This window comes from Aulonocara stuartgranti (genome assembly GCF_965226115.1).
Source record: "Aulonocara stuartgranti genome assembly, chromosome: 10".
In the NCBI taxonomy this organism is placed as follows: domain Eukaryota; kingdom Metazoa; phylum Chordata; class Actinopteri; order Cichliformes; family Cichlidae; genus Aulonocara; species Aulonocara stuartgranti.
The window spans coordinates 14703180-14729263 of NC_138946.1; the positions used below are offsets into that span (position 1 = coordinate 14703180).

General features: G+C 42.0%; 2 protein-coding genes across 6 annotated transcripts in view; one reads left to right on the forward strand and one right to left on the reverse strand.

Annotated features, from left to right (window-relative positions):
* On the reverse strand, positions 1–20670 carry f9b (coagulation factor IXb). Of its 3 annotated transcripts, none has more exons than XM_082548506.1 (8): positions 19494–20670; positions 3882–4048; positions 3621–3645; positions 3416–3529; positions 3185–3316; positions 1395–1756; positions 830–974; positions 1–566 (listed from the first exon to the last, which is right to left on the reverse strand). In XM_082548506.1, exons 1-8 carry the CDS (start codon positions 19507–19509, stop codon positions 7–9), a joined length of 1521 nt encoding a protein of 506 aa, XP_082404632.1. In that variant the 5' UTR covers positions 19510–20670; the 3' UTR covers positions 1–6. The 3 variants fall into 3 exon arrangements, with proteins under 3 accessions (XP_082404632.1, XP_082404631.1, XP_082404633.1); XM_082548505.1 differs by lacking the exon at positions 19494–20670 and adding an exon at positions 4901–5063; XM_082548507.1 differs by lacking the exon at positions 19494–20670 and adding an exon at positions 4901–5007 and having other exon boundaries at positions 3962–4048.
* fgf13b (fibroblast growth factor 13b) overlaps positions 11060–26084 on the forward strand; it is a 17344-nt gene continuing 2319 nt past the window's right edge. Inside the window, exons 1-4 of one of the 3 annotated variants that reach the window (XM_082548511.1) lie at positions 11060–11345; positions 22249–22359; positions 24240–24343; positions 25643–25841. In XM_082548511.1, the coding sequence (XP_082404637.1) occupies positions 11297–11345; positions 22249–22359; positions 24240–24343; positions 25643–25841 (463 nt within the window). In that variant the 5' untranslated portion in view covers positions 11060–11296. Of the gene's footprint in view, positions 11346–17424; positions 17942–20767; positions 21724–22248; positions 22360–24239; positions 24344–25642; positions 25842–26084 lie in introns of those variants that run through there. The other 2 variants (XM_082548512.1, XM_082548510.1) reach the window with 2 other exon arrangements.

Here is a 26084-nt window from a genome sequence, read left to right on the forward strand (position 1 = left end):
ATCCTGTTAATCGTTTATATTGATCTGTGTTACGTTACTGATCCATTTGTAGTAGTGTGAGACCCGGGTATAGATGCCATACTTCCCGTCTTTGGCACACTCCTCTCCCCAGCTGATGATGCCTGTCAGGAACCAAGTTCCTTTGTAATTGGTGGCATGCGGCCCACCGCTGTCCCCCTGGCACGAGTCCTTCTGTTCACTTTCAAAGCCTGCACAGAACATAAATCGGGTGATATGGTCTCGGCTGCTCTGTTTACATTTGGTGCGGTCCACATAGGGGACTTCCAGCTTCTGGAGCTTGGTGGCCTCGGGGCCTTGAAACCTTATCCGGCCCCATCCACTCACAAGGGAGACCGTGGATTCTCTCACAATGTTCTGTATGAATTCTTTGGGGCCCAGGCAAATGGGACGCCGCTTGTTGGACAAGTCCACTGGACTGCCAAGCTTTAGGAGCGCAATGTCATGGTTATATGGTGAGGTCTTGAAATCATACTTGTGGTGGGGATGCCTTTCGGCCACCTCATGGTCTCGCTCTGGACCCTCATCTTTGTTCACATCATGTTCACCTGGAAGCATAGATTAAGATAAAGATTTTCTAAGACAATGTAAATTTCTGCACAAGGAAGCAAAGTCTAAAGTACTGGACAACTTGTGAAAAAAAACATTAAAGAAACATAATTGAAACATAATTTGTTAAAAAGCCATGAAGCTGAAACGAAAAAGGATTTGCCTGATCCCTAATACTTTAGGACAAAACAGTATTATCTGTACTTTAGTTCAAGTGAAAGATTTAATGTTAAAGAATGCAAGTAGCCTTTGTTCTTCTTACCAACTCTGATGAAGAATTTACGTTCTGTGCCATCGTTGTTCCACAGACAATGGGCAGCAGTGATGACCCATAAGTCAGCGAGCAGGGATCCTCCACAGAAGGGCCGCGCTCTCTGCACGCTGTCTGGGCGGGACATCAGGGCCACCTTCAAACACAGAAAGAAAGGCAAAGAAAACTTGCAACAGAAGAGCAGTTTTAAAGAACCTACCATTTCTTGCACATTTTTTGAGCAACTGAAAACAAAAAACACTCAAAAGCAGCACGTTCTCTCTGCATGGGACAGGCTTCAAACACTAGACTTACACCTCTAATACATCTTTATTAAACCTGGCGCTCAAGTGCAAGTTTAAATGTCAAAGTCTATTCAAAAGTCTTTCTATTTAAACTATTGCACAGATTTAAAAGTTGCTGACTATTCGAGGATTACAGCTTACGTCTTACTTTACAGCTACATCTAAAACTCGTGCAAATGTTCTTGCCCTGCTGGGATTTTTGGTTCCAGTTCTTCACATATTGGCCTTCACTGCATCCCCAGCTCTTCCCTCTCCAGCCTATATCACAGTACCTGCCAAGGTATCTCTCCAGGAATGGCCGTATCTCCTCCCACAATTCTTTGGTCAGTTTTCTCTTGAGCTGTGACATTGGGGAGTGTGGCATACCCCCAGGACGACATCTCTGTCTTTGTTTTTGGTGTATCGGTGACACTTCTCACATGTCGACGGCCAATCACAGCCTCAGAGTCCAGAGAGTCATTGCTTGGGTTTGAGTCGGTCATGGGATGGTTCAGATAATCATACTCTGATATATCTTCATCATAGAAGTAATCGTTTCGGGTATCGTTGTAGGAGAAGTTTGACGATCTTGGTTCGAGAATGGACCTGGTGAGAGAGCTGGAGGACAGATTCACACGACCACAGCTGAATGGCTCTGGAGAAATAAAAGTGAAATAATAGGGGAAATATTACATTTCTGCCTCCTAGATTTGTTTAAATTTTACATTGTCATCTTTTATGGGGTTGGAAGTATAGTTCTTCAGATTTTTTCTCACATGTGCAGATTGCTGACCCAAAAATAGAAAGAAAAAAAAGAAAAGAAAAAAACCTCTTTCCTTTCTGTTCCCTTTGAACACTTCATCTTTAGCAAAGTCCAGTTATATTATGTTTAAGCAGTGTATCATAGATGAATGTGATTACTGTTAAGTTCCCTGAATGTTTTTTGTGATAAAAGAAAAGAAGAATTTTTTCCCGTTCATATGATTTACTTAGTCCGGCTGCAGAAGCATGAACGAGCGTAAAAATGAGAACTATAAATTTTGCACCCCACCACTTCCACTGGAGACGTGTTAGGAAGACAACTTCAGGAGAAGTATGAGGAGGAACAATTGCATTTTGAACAATCATCATGAATATTTACATGAAAGTTTATTTCCTTTATGATTGTTGCCTCTCTGTGGAATATAAAATTTACATGTATTCATGGTAAAAAGGAAACTACACGGTTCGTCCTTTCTAAGGTTTCATGCATCAGGACATTGTAAAAAGCTAACTAATCTGTACTTGGTTTTTAAATGAGGTAAATACAACCATGGATAAACAACAACAAATGAAATATTATTCCAAGTCATTACGTATGTAACAAAAACTAAGCCGAAATGCAGACGCAATATAAAATAAACTATATATATATATATATATATACTATATATACCGTGATTCAGTAGCTTCCAGACCACCATTAGCAGCAATATCTTAAATTAATGGTTTTTCTTTGTGGCTTTATCAGTATCTCAGTACTCTTCTTTACAACGTTGCTTCATTTCATTGAGGTTTGCAGGCATTTGTTTATGCACAGCTCTCTTACTGTCACACCACAGCATTTTAATCAGGTTGAGTTCTGGACTTTGACTGGGCCATAGCGATGCCTTGATTCTTTTCTTTTTCAGCCATTCTGTTGTAGATTTGCTGCTCTGCTCAGGATCATTCTTCTGGACACATATGGCCTCACACTTGGCTTTAAACACTTTGGTATACAGAGGAGTTCATGGTTGACCCAGTGACTACAAGGGACTCAGATGATCTGCTTCAAAACAAGCCCAAATCATAGCCAATGCCATGCTTTACTGCCATGCTCTTTAGAGGCTTCTAAACAAGCCATAGTTGTTCAGTCTTTTTTTTTCTAACTGTATTTAGCAAATATTAAAACCTGATAAAGATAAGTTTTTTTTTTTATTATGTCTTCATATGTAAAACCTTAGAAACTGTATTGTAGTTGAAGTCAGAATGAAGTCAGACTCGTTCAGAAAAAAACAAAACAAAACGCTCTTACCACTGCACTAAATGCTGTGTGTGGTTTTACCTATTGGCTCACAGCTCTTCTTGTTTGGCCCAAGTATGTAACCAGTTGCGCACCTGCACACAGCTTGATTAGCCTTCATTACACAGAAATGAGAACATTCGCCATTGTTCACCACACACTGCTTGTTCACTTCTGGAAAAAGTCAGGAAAACAGAATTAGCTTTCGCTGACAAAACTTTATGGTCTTAGCTCAAACGTTGTTTCAGCCGAGTTATTCAGATCCACACTCACCGATCTCACAGTTCTTGCCACTGAAGTTTGGTTGGCACAAGCAAAGATAACTGTTGATCCCATCTTTACACACACCTCCATTCTGACAGGGGGGTGGCTTACACTGGTCGCCATCTACACACGACAGATCACACCACAGGTTTAGAGAAGACTGTGTGCTATAAATTCTCAGCAAACATGAGAACTTGTACTTTGTTCGTCTTACCGATATAGCCTGCCCAGAACTCCATCTGCAAAAGGAAGATCAAATTAAATGGGAAGTTCACCAACCATCCATCAAGCTCTGATCACTAGACCACTGTAACTGCCCACTTTTGGAGATATAAACAGTCAAGATCTTAATACTGGTAAAGGCATAGGATTGTGTGTGTGTGTGTGTGTGTGTGTGTGTGTGTGTGTGTGTGTGTGTGTGTGTGTGTGTGTGTGTGTGTGTGTGTGTGTGAGAGAGAGAGAGAGAGAGACCTACAGTTTTCTCATCATCCTCAAACACCTCTCTGGCCTCCTCCATGCTGCAAATTTCTTCCACACATTCCCGCTCCAGGTTACCTTGTTTAAGTTCTTCAAAAGCAGTGTTATATCTGCGCTTACGATGCAGCACGGTGTGTGCCGTCTGCTGAGACACGAACACAGCTCCTGAAAGGGTAACAAAAGACAAAGAGTCCTCACTAAGTTTAGCATAATTATTCAGAACTATTGATAAAGGCTGCTTTCAGGGATATATATGTATATAAAACCTATATGCATAATATAAAAGTACATCAAAGATGGACAGGTACCAGGACTGAAAGTGAAACCAGCGCGGAAGTGTCTTAAATCTGGCAGCAGGGTTTGTTGGAAGCAGGCTGAAATTCTGTACTTTTTCATTCAGATCGACAATGCACTCATCAAAACACCTTTATGGTGACCAAAAAGCTCAGCTTGAGGCTAAAAATGTACAACTTTGCTGTCCAATGGCCATCTTCTATGTACAGTCTATGATATTCCTCTGCAGTAATCATATTATTGGTGTTCTCACTTGTGTAGAGACTCTGCTATGGTCTCATCTTCATATATCTGGTGATCCCTTTGACACATGATGCTTTACCTTAATCATTTAATTGAGCCAAACAAAGAGCTGATACTTGCTACAGTTTTACATCCGCTTAGGATAATCCAGACTGGCTGCTACATGTACCTAACTCAGTGGTCCAGCTATCATCCCTGCCTTTCCAGCACAAGACGTCTTGCAAACAGCCACCAAACAAGCACCAAATTGTCTAAATTATATCAACTTAACATCCTCATAAATAGTTAAAAATATTTACACCGACAGCCTAAGCACTTAGGAATCTTTACAGATCCAAGTGAATAAGAACTTTAAGAATCGAGGTTATTCAGTGATCACCTGCTTAGCCACCAGCCTTTTCCTATATTTTGTGCAGCTCTAAACTTTGCTGAACTCATTTTCCTGCCACCTGGGTCAATACCTGCTCTGCTGCTTTTTACCTGTGTTTTCTTCTGTGATCTCAGCACCCACTCCATACATGTCCAGCAAAAAACCAGCAAAGCAAACCAGTGCACACACTCTGGCCATCTTGTCGTTGTCAGTTGTCTGTCTGACTTTGACACTAAACTCAAAGCCTTATCCAGCGCTCCAAAGTACAGCAACACAGTGTTTGCTCACCGGTATGTCTGCAGTGCATGTGTGTGTAACTGTGGGTGTTTGTTTTTTCAGATTTGTGTGTGTGTGTGCGTGCGAAGTATGTTTAAGGGAAGGATGTGGAGAAAAACTTCATGTGTGCATGGAAGAAAAGAGAGGTGTCCCATAAAAGAATAAAAGAAGGTGCTTTTTTTCTACACGTCAGGCTGAAATTGAGCAACATCAGATATTGACTGCTGATGGGACAGTTTGGACATTAGCGTGTGTACGTGTGTGTGTGTGCACACGCGTGTGTGTGAACATTACCAGCTGTTGTTTATCATGATGAGTCTTTTCCGATAAGCAGCTTTTGCAAGGCTTACGTGAGGTTTCAGATGAGTTGAGTGCACTCACACAGGCACATTTACGAAAACACACACCCACAAGTTTGTACTTCTCCATTTCTGGGTAAGTTTGTAATGACGGCTCAGGTCATTGAGCTAGTGTCCTTGATCAAGTGACCGAACCCAAAGTTGATCCCAAAGGCAAGTAAGAACCTTGCATATCAGCTCTGCCACCTCTGGCACATAAACAGGAATTTGAGACTTACTGTAAAGCATTTTTAGAACTGATGCCACCATGCTAGACAGTTAGTACAGTGTTCTTAGGTTTGAAAGCCTCACATTTATGCCTCCAAACATACCTCTTGTCATTGTGAGCAGATCAATCTTTGTCTAAAACTTTTCAACAGAATTTCATCTCATCCAAAGATGAAAGTTCTTTTAGACCTTGGCGAAGTTAAAAGGCTGTCTCAGGTTAAAAGACACTGTAGAACCTTCAGCACCAGTTATTAAACTATTGAAAAATGATTTTATGTTTAGATTACAGAAAATCCAAAATGAATTCAAACTTGTGGATCTAATTCTTGTTTCTTAAAGTCATTAAAGATTTCCACCTTAGGGGAAAAAAAAGTATTAATTAAACCACCAAAATTACAAAATTACCAAAAAAGTTGAATATATTAGGAAATAAAAAACAAAAAACAAAACTCATGCTTAAAATGTTTGTCTGTCTGGAGGATCCAGTAGTTGAGGGTGGATAAAGTCACCAACTTTGTTGTATAAGATATTCTTGTACAACTGACGCCACCAAATCAGGTTTTCTGAATATTGGATTTATTTCTATTTCTGCTCTCTAATGTTTTAATCCATTAGTCCATAAATTTGCGGTGACTGGGGCTCCTGTTCAGAGTTCACTTTAAATCTGAAGAGTAAATGTCCTCGATTTATAAAAATGCTCACTGAAATGCTCACAGAAACTCATCAGTTGATGCTGAAACTCGCACACTGAAGTAAATAATGTCAGATCTGTACTAAGTGTTGAAGGCTGTTTTATTAGAACGTGAGCTACGCAGGGTTTGACTGGTGATAAATCACTGTGACTGACAGCTAGGTCAGCTGACCTTGAGCCAGCAGCTCCTTAGCAACAGCGCCCGTGTGGTCATTTATTGGCTGACGATGGCATAGATGGAGCGAGCAGGGGGTTGCAGCCCTCTTTTTATGGCAACTTATGTAAGCCTTTAAATTCATCTCACTCGCAAATTAGATATTAGAGCGTAAAATGGGAAGGGGGATTTCACAATTAGCAGGTTTGTAGCAATTATGATTAGATCGCTGCCTGCTGATTGGTGTCCTGGGAACAGATTTGATAGCTCTGAAGATGAGGAGGGTGGTACTGGTTTCAAGCTTTACAGATGACAGAGAGAAGTAAAAAAAAGAAAAAGTAAAACAGTGGGTTAAAAGCAGGAAAATCCTATTACCACCAGTGTTTTTGATGGACTTTTATCTATTTGATATCAATGTTTGCTGTTAACAGAGCTGCTGAAATCTTGGTTTGATTTGTAGGACTCGATGCTCCAGATCTAGGCATGACATCGAGTCAATTACCTCCTCTATTCATGTCCCCATTTTCTCCAGTCAGTACAGAAGTGCCCCCTCTCATTCCCATTAAAATCATTCAGCTCGGTTGCCATTAGTGAGTCATGAGGTCATTGCTGTTCCCTCAACAACACTGAGTGGTGTGCAGCTGATCTCAGACACTGACACAGGAATTATGACTGGCTGAATGAGAATATTTTGACTAATACACCTGCCCCTGGGTACAGTGTTTCCACTGTGGCCAGGTGTTTGTCCCACTTGAAAACATGCTGAAACTAATGACATGAACATGATCAGAGATGGTTAATCTAATCCCCCTGTAGAGTAAAGAGTATAATTCATTTCTCATTTCCATGTCTTTGCCCTAATGTGGCAACACTCACAAACAAGACAAGCAAACTCCCCTGTAATGGTTTCTGTGTTTAACTTGCGCTGCATTCAAACACACATGCACGTGTTACCTTTCTCTGTGTGTGAGATCTATATTTCTGGGCAGAGTGGGTTTGACTCCCCCCCGGAAATGAGAGTGGGTTTGACTCCTGGGAAAAGGAGCAGACTTATGTACCACTTTTTGTTCTAATAGAGCAGCTGGTCCCAGATCAGTAATCCTCCAGAAGGGGGATCTTACAGAGGGACAGCTGTGCTTTGGTCTGTTGGCTTAGAGTCAAAAAGCCACTATGACGATGTCACAGCTCCATTATACAAAGTCGTCATACAAGAGATGTAGTAGCAGCATTTTGAAGGGTCATGCAAGGACAAAAATCTTTAACAAAACGCAGTAACATCATTTCTCGTGGTGCAGGAAATTTCACTGAAGCAAATAATTCTATTCATGATATTCAGTGAATGCGGTGAGGTGAAGGTTTGGGAAGAAGCCGCTCCAAAGAGACACTCCTTGAATATACAGGCTTGAATCAGTGTGGCCTGAGGATGCATATTTTCTTTTTTCACAGGCTTTTCTTTTTTCTTTTAATCCATTCATTTTCTTTTGCTTATCCGATTTAAGGGCACAGGAGAGCTTCAGCCTATCCCAGGGCAAGAGAGACAGTCCTTCCTGGATGAGTCGCCAATCAGTCGCAAGACTAACACAGACAACCGTGCTCATATTCACACCTATAGCCAATTTAGAGTCACAATCCAAAGACCTGAGGAAGCCAGAGTGCACTGAGAGAACCCATGCAGACACAAGGAGACCAACACAAACTCCACACAGAAACTCCCAGACTGGATTCAAACCAAGGACTTTTCTCCTATCAAGTGAAAGTGCTAATCACTGTGCCATTGTGCCTTTTTTCAAATCTCTAATATTTAATTTTCATGTTTTTATTCCATTGTACCCCTTCTTTAAGGTTTAGGTATTGTTTTCCTTTATTAACTTCCCAAGAAGGTTAATGCTTGCATGCATATGTGTCATTCTGTCTGTAAACAGGGTAGCTCGAAAGAATTCTGATAAAACTAGGGGTGTGGCCTGGGATCGTCTTAACCATCCATTAAAATTTTACATACATCTACCAAGGTCTTCAATGTCAACTTGGTTGAAAATTGACAAAAACTCTTATAACAACACTTATAAGAAACTATGATTCTTACAAGTGTGGTCTGTTTTGTCAGCATATCGAATGCACCATATCATGTCCCATTTGACCTTTGAACTATCTTAAAGGTCTTTAGATTGATTTGAAGGTCCAAGTGATAATAATGCTATATAGAGCTATTTAAAAATATGTGTCTTAATGCTTGTTGCGCTCTCTGAGTGCTTCTTGTTCTCAAATGAATGTATCTTGCATACACTTGTAGAGTGTTGTTGTGATTGTTCTTACTGCTGTTTTCAATGTGAACCAGTTATTTTTCAGGTCAAGTTTACAGAGAGGCAATAAAATAGTTTCGACCATCATAATTGCTGGGCTTCTTGTCAGCCCTTTTGTTTTGCCTCTTTAGATTACAACTGAAGACATGAAGGGGGTGGAAGAGGAACTGCCACTGTGACAACACAAGATCAAACTGGTTAAACATGTGATTCATTTTAGCCAATGAAGTCACGCATTTGCAACCTGTTAGTGAAAATCAGGAGACACATAGGTTGCCTTGAGCTCAGCTCTTTATTCTCACTTGCTATTACCCTCTGCCTGGGTCATTTCACAGTTTAAAAAGTCCTTTATAATGAATTCTTGACAATCTGCCACAGAAACAAGAAAAATCAAAGCTACTTCCAGCATCACACTCCTGTTGTGCCATATAAAAGCTTGATGTAGGTCCTAGGTGTCAAACTCTGGCCCGCGGGCCAAATTTGGCCCGCAGCCTAATTACATTTGGCCCGCGAAGCCATACCAAATTACTATTAGAGCTGGCCTACTGGTATTATACAGCTAATATATATATCATTTAGTATTAAGCTTTGCTTGTTCCATATTCAGTTTTTCAGCAAAACTTGTTTGAGTCCATAAGAAAAGATTCATTCTTATATCTGGAGGAAGATTTTGTTTTTCAATAAATATTAATGTTAGCCCGCGACTTTGTTCCAGTTTTGAATTTTGGCCCACTGTGTATTTGAGTTTGACACCCCTGATGTAGGTTAACAGAAGAAACTAAATTTATCTCTGACCCGACTTCTTTACTACGAACAACCATCACACTAACAAACTGAAGCCTTTAGCACGTGAAGCCACTTTTCATTCAGTCAACAAGAAATGAATCAAAAACAGGCCTTTAGGGCAGAAAAGTGCTGGAATATTATAATATGGAAAAGAAAAACACATTACCCAAAACCAATACTAAGTATGAAGTTTAAATGGGATCCAAAACAAGTGTTGACCACAGAAAAAACACACACACAAAAAAGAAAAAACTACTTTTCAGCAAAAATTGATTAAGTGATCAATAAATGGATTCATTTGCATAGTGCTAGAGTGCTGAGTGCAGTAGTGGATTTGCATTTCTTGGAAAGAAGACAACCTTGTGATTACACTGATCTTCTTTTCTTCAGTAAGAGCAAAAATGTGCATCTTTCAGTTTCTGTATGTCTGCTGTAACCAATGTCTTCATTATTGCTCAGTCTTTTAATGTTTGATGCAGTAGAGGCGTTATAAGGAGAACTGTTTGCTTTGTCAGCTGGTGGAAAGTCCTTCTCACTTGTTTTGTCTTTGTTGTATTTATAGCTGTTAAATTTGTTTCAAAGATCCCCTGACTACTCGGAGAAAGAGCTGCAGGATATCTGCAGTTTTTAAAAATATATCAGTTTAACGTTTAGAAATAGCGAGCTTGCAAAACACTTTATTAATGACGTATTTATTTAAACATGAAGGACTGCAGGTTTCCTATAAATCACCAATTCTTCATTATCTTCTTCATCTTTTTGCCATGGCACCTGGGTTGTTGACCCAGAGTTTTGGGTTTTGGAGAAAAAAAGATAAAAAGGAAGAGCTGTGTGTTTCTAAAATAGGTGCTCATCAGCAGGTCATCAGATCTCCCTTTTTTTTAGTTGAACCTGCCTTCCCAGTGTTACCCATGTATTGTCTCCATCTGTGATGTTCCTCTGTTTAGTCTCTTCCTATCTTATTTCTGTAGTCTTTGTCTTGTGTGCTTAGTGTTCAGTTTTAGTTTTCCCCAGTCTTATTTCCCCTTTTTTCAGATAATATCCACTGAACCTTCCCTGCCCATGTTCAAACCATCTCAACCTTGTCTCTCTAACTTTGTCTCAACACCGTCCCTCTGATGTACTCATTTCTAATCATGGGTGTTGGTCACCAATGAATACATGGCTGTGTGTTTTGTCATTTCTTTCGGACTCCGCAAAAGGCATTGAGGTCAGTGGTTCAACAGCCAGCAGCAAAAATAAGCCACTTACGGTACTTAAAAATATAGTAGAACATGAACAAACGCCAGTTAAGCCCGTGTAATGTTTTCAAATCCCTGCAACACAGTTACAGATGAATCCAGTGACTGCATCTCTGCAGAGCTGATGGAAAATGATAGGCTACTTTTAATTCCTCATTCAGTCAGAATACAATGAGCTGTCTTTGGCTCGTGCTCCCCCACCCACCCCCCGCGCGCCATCATCAGTTTGTCACTGTGCGCGTGCGAGTGCAGTTTTCGCGCGTGCAGGATCGGAGGGGAAGCGCTCCTGCTGGTACATGGTGACATGTAGGTGCACAGACAGAGTGGAGCTGTGCAGAGAGCAGCATCAGAGGAGCAAGAGACAGGGGGACAAGGAAAGAGGGGAAAGAGCTGGACCGTGCGCAAAGGGACCGGACACATTAGAGGAGGATGAAAAAAGTGAACGTTTCACCTGAAGTTTGATTCAGCGACCGGTAGAAGCGACGGAGCTCCATGAACGTGATAACGAAAAGCAAAGAGGATAAAGATCATGCTTCCAAAGGTGAGTAACGGTGAACCCGAGTCAGGAGGGAGACATTTTATGTATTTATTTATTGTTTATAGAGGGAAGGAAAAAAAGAAGAAAGATGTGGTAGCCAAAAGGTGTGCGATGATGCTGAGTCCAGCCCGCTCCATGGCCACTTAATCCTATTGTTCCCACAATACAGGGCATACAGGGCATTGTGTGGAAGCTTCAACATACACACTTAAACCATTTGGAAACGTGTGTTTAGGTATAATGCAAATGAAACACGTGGGGTTTTTTTTATTATTATTTCGTGGATGTTTTCTCTCTATTGGTTTTGTATTTGACAGCTTTGAGGTATTTTAAATATGTAAGGAGAAACACAAACCTGTGAATTTATTGCTTTTGTTTAAGATTGAATTTATTGCGTTACGAGCTAAAAAATCGTTAAAATGTGGTGTGTGCCCCCCGTGCACAAATTCATTCATTCCTCCCCCCTGGACAGCAGTAAAATCGACGTGGAGTACACCGCAAAGGAAACTGGGAAACTATGATTGCCATGGAGACAAAAAAAGGGAGTTGCCTGCAAGCTGTGCTCTATCATGAATAATAAGCTGTACGTGAAACCCGTGTCATTCATGACTGTATCTTGCATGCATTTTATTTGCTTTATTTAGCACTAAGAATTTGGCCAACATAAAAATACCAATTTTTATAACTTAAGAAAGACAAATTTAGCAGATACAGGAAGAGTTTAATATAACAAAAATCCAAAGATTGCAGTTTAAACAAAATATTAAAAGAGACTGGAGATCTAAAAGGTAAATGTGGGTCTATAACACAAATAAGTCACATTTGTGCTTAATGCTGGGGAAAGAGGCTAACGCTATCTGTTCTAAAAACATGTGGAGAGCAAAAATAAAAAACAAGCATTGAGCCAGAAAGCTGTTGTTGGAATTATGAATTAACAACACATTTACTCAAATGCTGTAGCCCTGCTTAAGGGGAGGTGGATGGGACAGTTAGCCAGAGCACATTGGCAATTTTATTTAGTTTTTTATGTATTATTATCATTATTAGTGAACGACACTGTTGTAACCTAGCATTTGTGGCTATGATTGGTTGTTTAGTTGACAGGCAGCTGATATATTAAATATAGATATTCTGAGCATTTCTAACTAATCTTTAATGAGAAATCGTCTTAAGTTTCAAGTATTTCTTCTCATTAGTTCAGCTGATTTATTTCCTTTTTGCATAAACATCGCTTTGCACTCAAAAGCTCAGAGTTTAATATTTGCTGCTTCTTAATTGAATAAAGTTGAAATCTAGGCTACTTAATTCAAATAAGCTGTGGCCAGAGAGACTCGTCGTCTCTGGAAACTCTCTGACAATGGGTCCAAGGATTTCATAGCAATACTTAAAAGCAGTCAAGGTGCTGTTGCCTGACCTGTAAGTCTGTGTGTCCTAGACCATCAATCACAAACCACCAAACTGGTCATGCTGAACGATGTTACAGGCAGCTGCTCCAGACCCTTTCAGGACTGTCACATGTGCTTACGGTGAACCTGCACACATCCGTGAAAAGCACGGAGCATCAGTTCTGTTATTCTGGTCCTGCTGATGGGTCAAAGACCTTCTACAGCCTTGTCCAGCTTTCCTACAGTAACTGCTGGTCTCCTGGAATCTCCTCCATGCTCTTGAGTCTGGGATTTGCTGCGCCTCCCAGATGCAGCAAATCCTTTTAAAATAGCATGTACTGCTGTAAGAGCTGGACCTTTGTGAAAACTTTGTAAGGTCCAGGTATTTGCTAAGGCTCAGCAAAAGTTAAAAAACAGATGTATTTTGTTTAATGTAGACTATGCATTTACCTTTGTCTACCTTTGAAGAGTACAAGAATAACAATATTGAGCTAGAAATGTGCATAGTAGATCCAATTAAACTTCAGCTTCTTTGTACCATATTGCCCAACAGCTAGTGACAGTGCTGTAATAAACCAGGTTAATGTTAACCTTTACTCACCTATGGGGAACAAAGCAAACACATCAGTACACAGAAAACCCAATAAAACCAAGTGTTTTACCAGAGTAGGGCGAAACCCTTATACATTGCAATGGATACAATAAAAGCACCTTGAAATATTGCTTTTGAAAGAACGCTTATTTTTTGTGTTTTTTATAAACAGAGTATTTGAAGTTAAACGTGTACTTTATTGGTCCCCATGGGGAAAATCCCTCTCTGCATTTAACCCATTCACTCAGTGAAGCAGTGGGCAGCCATTGGGTGCCCGGGGAGCAGTGTGTAGGGACGGTACCTTGCTCAGGGTAGCTGTTCAGGGGAATCGAACCCCCGACCTTCCGATCATGGGGCCACCACTCTACCTACTGAGCTATCCCTGCCCTATGCAGTATTACCTAAAACACCAGGCTTTGAATTTAGTTTGAATGATATAACAAATATATAAATACATTGGGCAAAATAAGTATTGAACACATCAACAATTTATATCTCTAAAAGTGCTATAACGTGAACTTCTCAGCAGATATCGGTAACGACTCACCCAATCCACACTTCAAGTCAAGTGGCTTTATTGTCATTTCAACCATGTGCAGTGGTACAGTACACAGGGAAGCGAGACAACATTCCTCCAAGACCATGGTGCTACATATAACATATAACAGACAATCAACACAGGACTAAATAAAGTGCAAGTGTGCAAAAATGGCAAAAAACCAAAACAAAGACAGAACAGAATGATACAGACACAAGACAGTGCAGAGACAACAGTGCAATAGAAAAAATGCAACATACAGAGACATCCAACCATAGACGTCCATAAATTAAGTTTCGTGTAATAATGAGAAATGACACAGGAAAAAAGTACTGAACACATGAAGAAAGGATGGTGCAAAAAGACATGACACCAGCTGAAATCTATCAGCAATTAGAAAGCAATCCTGCCACTCAGGGCAAATTACTGTCAGCTGGTTCAGTCCCAACAGATGGCCTATAAAAATGTGCCTCATTACCAAGGTGCTACACAAGAACCATCGCATGATGGGTAAAACCAAAGAGCTGGTGCAATACCGTCACAACCTTATTGTTGCAAAACATGTTGGTTACAGAAGAATTTCAAAACTGGAAAGTGGAAAGAACATAATTTAACATAACCAGATGCTCCCCACAAGATTTTAGGCAAAGGAGTGAGAAGAATTATCAGAAGAGTTGTCTTAAGAGCCAAGCAGCGCTTGTGGAGAGCTACAGAAAGACCTGGAATTGGCAGGTACAGTTGTTTCTGTGAAAACAAGTAATGTACTCAGCCACCACAGTTGTATGCATCATCACACAAGATGATGTTTGCTTTTCATCACTGATGAAGGAAAGCATGATGAAATATGTTTAAAATATCTTGTCTAAATGTTGCTCTAAATGTGCAACATTTGGACAAGCCTGTGAAATAATGGGAGAATATCGTCGGGTCAAATGAGACCAAAATCGAACTCTTTGGATGCCATAATAAACACCATGGAAGAATGAACCAAAATCACACCTGAGCAATCCATGCAACTTGCTTTTCCGTACAGGAGGTGTCTTCAATAAATGAGAAAAAATCACTAAGGTTGTTCAACATTTTTTCCCTGTTTCAGCTCTCATTATCACACATAACTTAATTCTGTGGTTTGATTTGTCTGCATGTGTGGATGAGTCGTTACTGACATCTGCTGAGAATTTTATTTCAATAGCACCTTTAGAAATATATTTAATTAGACAATTGATGATGCGTCCGATGCTTATTTTACCCACTGTATATAAAATAAAGAGCCATGCCTCCATAGCACAGACTGAGGTCACAGTTAGTAAATGCATCAACTTATTGTGGCTTGTTCATGAACACAACATAAATTAGACACACACATGCACAGTCGTGTTTTCATATTTTAGTGGGGACATCAATTGAGATGTTTTCCCTAGCCGCTTACCCTAACCATCAGAAATGAATGCTTAACCCTAACCTTTAGTCTAAACCGAATCCTGTCCAAAGGACAACCCTGACACCAAAACCACATTTTGAGTCTCAAAAATGCCTTCAAAGTCATGCGGACAGGAATTTGTCCACATAACGACTTTTGGTCCCCACAAGTATAGTAATATTTCAATTTCTGGTCCCCACGAAGAGATGTAAACATGGTACACCCACACTGTGAATGACCACGGCAGACCCGATGGCATGAACATGCTTTGCAGCATAGTTTATTCCAAACACGGTTGCTGTTACAAAACACAGAGCTGCAGCTCTCCCGCTGCCAGCTCAACATACCAACAATGACTATCACAGGACCCAGTGCAATACTTAAGCCGGCGGGGCATGATCGCGGATGCCGTGCAGGTGCATCCGCCTTCCCTGCACATTCACATGTCGTTGTCTCCAAGCTCAGAGTACTGCTCAGCCTTTCCCATAGCTTTTCCCTTCAGCTTCCTGTTTTCCAGCATTATGTTATCTGATGGTGCCATCCAGTGGCTGATCGCTTACAAAACTGGTGACATTACATAGTTTGAAAAATCCAAAGGGAAATACATTTGCAGATGTTTTTCTGTTTTCTTTCTTTCTTTTTCTCGTTCTCTTTTTTTTTTAATAGATTGAGGTTATTAAATACTGGCTACCTGCCCAGGAAACTGTCTTTGAAGTCTGAGCCAAAACATGCCAGCTGCCATCTTTGTAATTCGCTATTCAAAGCCAAGGTTACAAAGTTATTTTGGGGAAAAGAAAGAATTTTGGTACACAAAGAAAGAAAGAAAGAAAGAAAGAAAGACAAAAAAACAATAATATCGGTTCTCTGGAAATAATAATAATAATGGATACTTTATTGATCCCCATGGGGAAATTACTTGTTTTTCTCTGCATTTGACCCATTCACTCAGTGAAGCAGTGGGCAGCCCACTAAGCAGGCGCCCGGGGAGCAGTGTGTAGGGACGGCACCTTGCTCAGGGGTACCTCAGGGTAGCCGTTAAGTGGATTCGAACCGCCGACCTTCCGATCATGGGGCGACCACTTTACCTACTGAGCTATCCCTGCCCCATGTTGATTATGTAAAATCAGAATCTACAGAGTTACTTCAAAGAGGTTTTGTTTTAAATTACTTGTCCTACTAGGGATGTTCTGTACTGCAGTGCATGCAGCAGCAGTTGCTGCTGTCTGTTATTCTTTGCGTATCATGTCAGTAATATGGATGCTGCTGTCTTTTACCAGGCAGCTTCACAGGAAGAGCTCTTAGAGCACAGCAGTGTAATGGGCTTATAATACACAGTTGTGGATAATTGTGTAGAGTCTCTATATGGTTCATGGGCATGTCTCTGAGTGAGGCTGCTATTTAATGTGCTATGATGTGGAAAGCCCACTGTGAGAGAGCCACTAATGGTGCGTTTGCTTGTGTATTTGTGTGCACACTATGTGAGTTTGCCTCTGAATTAAAGTTTTTAGTAGTTTCACTTCTAGTTGTTTATCTTAACAGAATTGTGTGTGTGTGTGTGTGTGTGTGTGTGTGTGTGTGTGTGTGTGTGTGTCTGCCTGAAAGGCTCCAACAGTGAAACAGTGTAATCAGTTTTCTATATGAGACCTAAAATTTGAATCACGAAGCATGTTGGCTCCACTGGTTGAACTTGTAATCAGGGTTTAATTAGAAGCAAATATAAATAAGAATTTCGCCTGGAGCTTGTTTAAGGTCGATGACTACAATTATGGATTGGTGCAGTTTAAGCTGTGACAAATATTGAAAAGAGCAATATCTGATGTAGACCTTGTTTCCTATTAATCTGATTTATTTCAACAAGTGCAGCTGAGAAATTTCCTGCTTCTCTTTGTTAAAACTGTTTAGCTGGATTTGACATGGCATTTTAAAAAGGTTTGTGTTTAATGACTCACGCCCCAGTTTGGGCAGTAAGCACCAGAGTCTCTGTTGTAATCTTTACTGCTTTTTGAGGGAATGGAAAACATGAATCTGATTGCATGATTTTGGGGATTAAAACCTGATTATTTCTTTTTGTTTGTTTACAGTTTTTTTAGCAATTGTTTATATAACCATATGTTTTGCTGGTAAATGAATTGTTTAAGTAACAAAAAACAAGCTTGGATACTGACCAGAATAGTCACAGGAGGCCCTTGTAAATATAGCTGTCATGTTTTTGGACAGAGAATAACTGTGTTTAAGTGTTGAAAGAGGTCATCGGAGAGTATTTATATGTCGGCTGCAGTAACATAGATTTGGATGAATGTGTCTCAGCCACATTACAAGGAAAAACAAACACAGACAGCGTTTCCTCGATACCTTGGATTTGGGAAGGGCCTGCTGGCTCTCTCCCTCTCTTATTGTGCCAGATCAGCGGGGCCTCGAGATGAATCATTAATGACCGGTTCCAACGGCTTAATGGCCTCTAATGTTCTGTAATGATCTCCCGTCAACGCCATGTACGCGGCCTTAATGGATCCAATGCCGTGGAGAATTGTCTGGTTTGAACTTCCATAATTCGCCCTGTTTTCGACGAGCGGCGCACAACAGGAAGTGCAAAAAGCCAGGAGCAAAAGGCTCCAGAGCTCCGCGGGCGCAGCATGACTTTCCCTCTCCGCCGATCCACTTCAGGTAAGATGAGAAAGGACAAAGTTAGCTAGAAAAAGGAGCCACATCTGTGCCTAAATGTCACCAATATGTTCTGGTAATAAGATGTGCAAACGAGACGCGCTAAACTAAGTTCAAACAGCGCAACTCAGGCGCCGGACGTGTTTGAAGTGGCTTCTGAATTACGAATGTGAATTGTGGACCTTAGAATATTTAAAATGCTTAACTTAATGTTGATAATTTTCTATTTAAAAAGTTTAACGTGTTTTTTTGTTTGTTTGTTTTGTTTTTAAATAAAATGGGTTTAAAGATGAAGCGCTGTCCGTGGTGCTGAAAACAAGGCAGGACGCGCCCTTCTGTTGGGAGGACAGCTGGACTTCAGCACACCTTAGCAACGCGCTGGCTCCTTAAAACACATTCACAATGAATCGCCTCGGCTCTGAGTTTATTTCACGGGCTTAACTTAAAGAAAAGAAAAAACACAACATGAAACTCAACAGAGAAACATTCTGAGTGAGTTTTGGGAGTTTAGTTAATGAATTCTATTATAAGTTTGCAACCAGTCCGTTAAGGCACAGCGAAGACTCGGATAATCCCTTTAGTGTAGAATCGGCCTGCAGTGCAGTTTCTTACACGGTCTCCTCCACTTTGCATCCAAAGTTTTACGTTAAATAAAATATTCCAAGCGCGACTCAAACAACGCATTGATGGATTAAATGCGCAAACAAATTCCGGGTCTCAGCATTTCACTGAAGCTTTTGGCCTCGTAATGTCGTGGCGGCCAGTCGCAAAGAATTTAAAGTGTTGAATTTTGTACCACAAGCTGTGAATGTTGTTGTGCGTGGCTGATTTCACTATTTCCGGCTCTTGTGTGGTTAGACTGAGTTTCTCACAGTTTTTAAAAAAATCTTTTTAAAGTTTAGGCTGCTGTTTTTGTTTTAAGTATTTTTCTTTTTTCCAACTTTTTTTTAATGTATTCAGTTCTTAAACTGCCAATTGGTGGCGCTAATGAACTCCAAGCAAAGCTTAAAGACCTTCACTTCCTTATCATAGAGTACATAATACTCACATTCTTCAGACTGTTTGTCTCCATTTCAGACATCACTGTGTCATTTCTAGCTACACCTCAAATAGATGTTAATTATGGATAGCCATTTATTTATTTTTAAATCTTTGTACCTTGTCTCTTTTTTCATTGCTTTTCTGTTGGTTGATTTTATTGATTTGCTTGTTCTCTGTAAAGATGAAATGAGTTATCGTGATGGCTGAAGGCTGTGTTAATGTTCCTCAGGATCACTTTATATCTGATGTTTTTTACGTGGCTCTTATTTTGTGTGGCTCAAGCTTTTAGAGGCCTGTGGTTGGGTTTAAAGCAGTGAGCTCATAAAAGAAACATGAATAACTAGATTTAGCTTTCAGTCACTTCTTTGCTCCAGCTGTTTTCCTTCATGTGATTGATGTTTTAGTTGACTTTACCGGTTAGTTATGAAAGATTTTTGAGTGTTGTCTCAAAGAGCGTGGGTTGAACTGCAAAGTAAAACTATATTTATCTGTGCATGTTTACAAGAGTCCTTACCTAACCAGAAGGCCATCGGTGGTACTTCAACTTCCTCGGTCAGCGGCAGGGTAAATGCTCCACTTTAGCAGTGTGGAGACCTCAGTGTCTGTCCACGGTCCATCACGTTCTCCAGCTGTCTTATCCTCACAGTGGGTTACAGCTCACTGGGTTTGGATCCTCTTCATTCGTGTAGTTTACTGCTCACCACATCCTCTTACTCCCCCAGCCATCGATCTCTCCCGCTGGAGAACAGCATGCATCGACTCTGCCCGCTGTTCAGCGGCTGTTGCCACATGCAGGTCGACCTTCGTCTGCCGGCTGTGTGTCCACCGCCTCCTCTTCCTCAGTACCAGTTGGAATTAGCAGTCACCATCCGCCACTGCAGCTGTTTTTGTCTCTGACAACTGTGCATCTGTTTTCCTGTGGGGGCTGCCTGTGGCCAGCCGACATGCACCGAGTGGCTGATTGCTGCTGCCTAGTGTGTGTGTGTGTGTGTGCACCTCTGCTCTGGTGCAAATGCAAAAAGGGAACATCTAGAGAACGACACAGCTCGCAGAGACACAAGTGCCGCCGTCTTTTTCACCTCCTTGCATGCTGCAGCCTTTTCAGCAGTGGTGAACCTCTGCACCAAAATATTAGAGCCCCTCCTTTCTCTACCCCCCTTCTGATTTCTTCCCCTCATGCACACTTGCTGGGTCTTTCTCTCACTCTCTCTCCCACCCTCTTCCTTCATTGTCCCTTCACTTCATTTCTCTTATTTCATTATCATGTAGTTCCCCCTCATATACGTCATTTTTCCTGATGTGTGGAATAGTCTTGCACTTTCTTCTCCTGTCTTCTCCTGGATTTATTTTCCCCTCCTTTTTCATTCATCATTCTCTTTTCCAATCCATTTGCAGGTTATTTTCTACAAGCGTCTCCCTCTCTCTCTGCATCGCTCTCTCTTTCTCTCTCCAACACACTCAGTATCTCATTTTCTCTCTTCCGCCCACCCCCTCTTTCATTATTCCTCCTCTCATTCATTCACCTGTCTGTCTCCTCTCTTGTTTCATTGTTTATTCTCCCACCTCCCATTTTATCCTCTCCTTCTGTCTCTCTCAGTCCGCCTATCACACATCAGCATATTTAGTGTATCATGTAAATATCATGCCACGTGGGGGTACAGGGGCTACAGGTGCCCTATGAGAAAGCACTGCCCAACCCCCCCCCCCCCCCCCCCACACACACACACCGTCCAGCCCCCCCCACACACACACCGTCCAGCCCCCACCAGTCTCATCTGACACCCCCTCTCCTCACACACACACACACACTGCACGGACACGCATACACACACACCCGCTCCACCTCCCCTTCCTCACTCTTCTTCCTCGCGGCGGGCAGGGCTGCAGCAGTTTTATGAACGACACGGCTGCACCATGATCCCTTTCCCACTGAGCCAGCCCCGAGCTGTTTCATTGACAAACATCCCAGTTGCTGCATTTCTGTCACGGACAGCGTCAAGAAGAGGAGCATCGCCGGGGGAACGGTGCAGAGCGGCAGCAGCAGCAGAAGAAGAAGAAGGAGAAGAGGAGGCAGTAGCAGCTGCAGCGATCGTCAACAACCCCCGGTGTCGTTCACGCCAGCTTACACTCTGTTGATTTGCCACTCGGACCTGGAGAATCTCACGCGCCGTCGTTCTCCGTCCACGCTCTCTCTCTCTCTCGGGACACTCGGAGGAATCACCAGAGGGGGGAATCAGAGCGCTCTTTGCCACTCAGACCCCTTGCGGGGATGTGAGGCGGCGTCGTTAGCGCTCAGTCACTGGCACGGTGCTGGATCTAACGACTTCCATGAAGCGCCGGGACGCACCGATGGAGGATTCTGGACGCTTTTTAAAATCACGGAGACTGCATCGGTCGGTGTGTGATGCGAACTGAGCCGTGGGTGGTGTAGACCCCCACCCCTCAACCCCTCTCCCCGCGCTCCACACACCCCGACCGCCTCGTCCGCGATCGCCCTCTCCAACCCAGGACGCGCAGCCTTGTTTCACTCCACCGGGGAAACATGTCCCGGGCAGCGGCTATCGCCAGCTCCCTGATCCGCCAGAAGCGACAGGCGAGGGAGCGGGAGAAGGCAAACGCATGCCGCGGAAGCGGCAGCCCGAGCAACAGCAAAGGCGCAAACGAGAAACCGAGCAAACTGAACGTGTTTTCGCGTGTCAAGTTGTTTGGCTCGAGGAAGAAACGGAAGAGAAGGCGACCACCAGGTCTGTGAGGAGGGGGGGTGGGGACAGTCGGATAGCCGGCGGGTAGCATCACCACCTCGTCCATCTTCACCATCACCTTCAGCATCATCGCCATCCTCATCTCTGCCACCATTCAGCATTATTTTTTTTTCTCATCACTAAGGCAGGTTCTTCATCACTTCATCACTCCTCACTCTGAGGACAGTGTCACAATCCTGTTGCATGAACCCACAAACGTCTCACATGAGTAACTTTATATTGTCCCACAGCAAAGTGTTGAAAAGCACAACCCTAAGTGATCCTACTCATGATACATGTGTCAATTATTAGCTGATTTATTTATTTATTTATTTTTAAAAAGCCATCTTTTTTTATGAGTTCCACAATGTTTAGTGGAACTGCCACGGATCGATACTGGTGGTCAGGGCCCTCAAGCATCAGGGCCTCTGACACTTCTGGCTTCCTGGAGGCTGCTGGATTTGATGCATGTGATCACATGACAGCAGTAAGAAAAGAATGCACTTAATGTTTCTGTTTTCCTCTTAGAGCCCCAGTTAAAGGGCATTGTGACCAGGCTTTCCAGTCGCCAGGGCTTCCAGCTGCAGATGCAGCCTGATGGCACCATTGATGGAACCAAGGATGAAGACAGCACCTATGGTGAGGCTGGCTTTAACTAGATTTGTTGTGTGTGTGTGTATTTTACCCAACTCAATCATTTTGACCTAGGTTAACTAGGTAACCTAGAACTAGGTTATTTAGATTATTTATACTTTAACATGATTTATAAATAAAAGCAAAGCACAGGCTGAAACTGACTTTCTTCAGTGCAGATCTATATTACTTCTCGCTACAACAGAATGTTGCAACATGTTACTGCTTTAAGGGTCGATTTAATTTAATTACCACATCCCTATTGTTGAGTTTCATCTTGTGGAAATCTGTTTACTGCAGTGACTTTAATTCAGTCAGTCACTCAACAACAAGTCAATAATTAGCAAATGTCAAGTGGTGACACTGCAGTCTTTCTATATGAAATGCTTCCTGGTTAAAATCATTGATCAAATGTCTGCACAACATACAGTGCACGTTCAAATCCTTAGCATTCAGAAAGCTACTACACCAAATCAGACAACAGATTCATTTTTACCCACTCCATTTCATTCTCTCCATCACACATGCGCGCACACACACACACGCACACACACACACACACACACACACACACACACACACACACACACACACACACACACACACACACACACACACACACACAGTGCAATGTTTGATTGATACGGCTAATTCAATTCTGTTGTTGTGGTTCAGACTGCAATCACTCTCCTTATGCACAGTTGGTGTTGCCAGCATCTCACATTAATCTCTGCTACTTCTCAGGCCACCAACTGTTGTCTGCATGCAGAACGACTACAGAGGAATCACACTCTTTAATGAGATGATTACATGGTGTATACATCATGTAAACGCCTACCCACATTAAATCAGTCACCCGTAAATGCGTTTGAATACATAATCCCCGTAAACCACGTCTTCATATATTATGCACAGTTATTGTAAAGAACAGTATTGACTAAAAATGATGATGATTAAACAAGGGTCCTGACTCACAGAGCTATGGTTCGGTCTAATCTTTACGCTGATATGTTGTTACCAGCGTGGAGCCTTTAAGTGCTCATCCAGTTTGGCTGGAAATGCATTCAAATGAAATCTGACAGTCTGCGATTTAATGTCACATTCGCTGTAATGTGTCGAAGAGCCCAGACAGCTTAGTTTTACTCGGGTAGCTTATGCTTATAAATCATGCTGTAAAAATTCACAAACAGACAGAGCTCATTGAATTTGTGGCGTTAAAGAAGCTCGGGAATGCACTGTTTACTCTGCATGCTCAAAACATTCGGCGACGGAGGACCACTTCTCCAGCAAATCGTCAAACATTTCCTGATTGCAGCTTCTTAACCGCAAGATTTGCCGCTTTTCTTCCGATTCACATCGGTGTAAAGTGAATATATTTCGAGGGCTTTTGGAGTATTAATCAAACAGAAATTTGAAGGCATCGCCTTCTGTGTGGGGAAAACTGTAATGGGTACTTTTAACTACCATCTGACATTTTATAGACTAAATGAGTGATTGAGTAGAAAAAATAGCTGAAAGTGATCATTAAGTGCAGCTCTAGCAGGAACATTTTTCATTTGTATGACAGATGAAATTGCGCTGATTACTGGCTCTCTGGCTTTTCTGTTGAAGCATGTCCTTGCACTATCAAATGTTTACCAAAACTTGCTCTGCTGCTCGCCTTTTGATAATTTTATCCCACGCTTAATACCAGGAGCTAAATTGTAAGCGTAGTTCAGCCTCCTCAGCGCCCAACCTTCTAAAATAGCTTCTCTGTGGCAAAATGAAGGTGTCATCATGCCATTGATATTGATGAGTACTTTCCTCTGTTTCCCTCTGTGTTCGCTGTGTGAATGCTTGTTTGATTGCTTTGTGTTGTGCGCGTGGCTTTGCGTGTGCATTTGCAGCTGTGTTCAACCTGATCCCAGTGGGGCTTCGTGTGGTGGCCATCCAGGGTGTCCAGACCAAACTCTACCTGGCAATGAACAACGAAGGCTTTCTCTACACCTCTGTAGGTCACCACACACACACACACACACACACACACACACACACACACACACACACACACACACACACACACACACACACACACACACCATCACAACCAGCGTCATTAATGCTACAGACTCAAACCTGCTCTTTGGGTCAGGTTGAGTAATGAAGCAGAAGCTTTCACCGTGAGCAGACTCATTGTCATCACATCATCACATCAATACTTTAACTACAGTGTTGCTTTGTGAGTCAGCTGCCACGGGGTGTTATAATCCAGTGTCTGAGCCTCCCTTATCTGTCTCCTGATATTGTGGCTTCTCAGGATTGATTTCAGATCATCCCCCAGCCTCCTTTTGTTTATCTCCCTTCAGTGATTCTGTGATAGGAAGATTACTTTGTGTCTGTTTACACACACAGCTCCCAAAATTTGTTTTCATGTCTTTTCCCACTCAAAACACACGTACACCCCCCCCTCCTCCTCTCCAACGCTACTGTGCCTACATTTTCTCAGACAGGTCAGAAGGTAGTGCTGGCTGCAGTGCAGTGCATTAAGTGCCTCATTTTAGCTGCACAGCTCTGATGGTGGGTGGTGTGGAAGCAATAACAACAACAGAATCAACAAAAATAACAGCAATCTGAACAAAACTGTGAGACCAGCAGATAGAAAACTAACAAAGAGGAAATAGAAGAATGGCACAGACCCCGATGTAATAAGAGCCACGCTGCTACGCCTGTGCAGACACGTATACCGCCACAATATCTGGTCCATCATGTTGTTATTGTGAGGGCTTCAGTCACAGCACTGATATCGCTCGTTCCATCTTCTCACCTAATATTAAATGCAGAATACAGCCGCGCAATATTTCTGTGCCCGGGCCATATTTCTTTATGTTTTCCTGCTTAATCTATTTCAAGATCATGCATGCTGAAACTTCATCAAAATTTACTTAAGATTAATGGATATCGAAGAGAAACAGCTTTCTCTCTGGGCACCACCGTTCTCTCAGTGGGCTGGTTGGTATTCAAGGGAGTAGCCGGTTGCTATGGAGACGCAGGAATAAGGAAATGCAAATGTCAGCTGTCCTAAGTTGGTGCAGTTTGTTCTCGGAGGATACAGCCTGGCCGAGATAATGATTCAAAGAGCAGACCAGCTGATGGATGAATACACTGATGACTATATGGTGGAATGACTGAACGCTTTTTAATGGAGTCGCCGCCAGCAGCTAACACTCCACTCTCGCCACGTTTGCTTTATCACCTTCTCGTCTTCTTTCGTGTAGGATTTGTTCTCATTTCTATCACATTTTTCTCACAGGAGCATTTTACCCCGGAGTGTAAATTCAAGGAGTCGGTGTTCGAGAACTACTATGTCACCTACTCCTCCATGCTCTACCGGCAGCAGGCATCGGGCCGGGCTTGGTACCTGGGGCTTAACAAGGAGGGTGGAATCATGAAGGGGAATCATGTCAAGAAGAACAAGCCTGCTGCACACTTCATACCGAAGCCACTCAAAGGTAGGACTGATAGCCTTACTGATTTAAATACCAACTTAATAACTCAGAACACGTAAAAGTTTAAATGTAAAATGAAGCGTTTATTCTGAAATTCCTGTCGCATGTTTAAAAAAAACCAAGAAAACATCAAAGACTGTTTGCTTGTTGTTGCTTCACTTGGATTTTCGTCATCATTTTGCATCATTAAAAGGATGTCTTTGCATTCACCTTCGCATTTCTCTCAGCTCGAAAGTCAGACCCTAC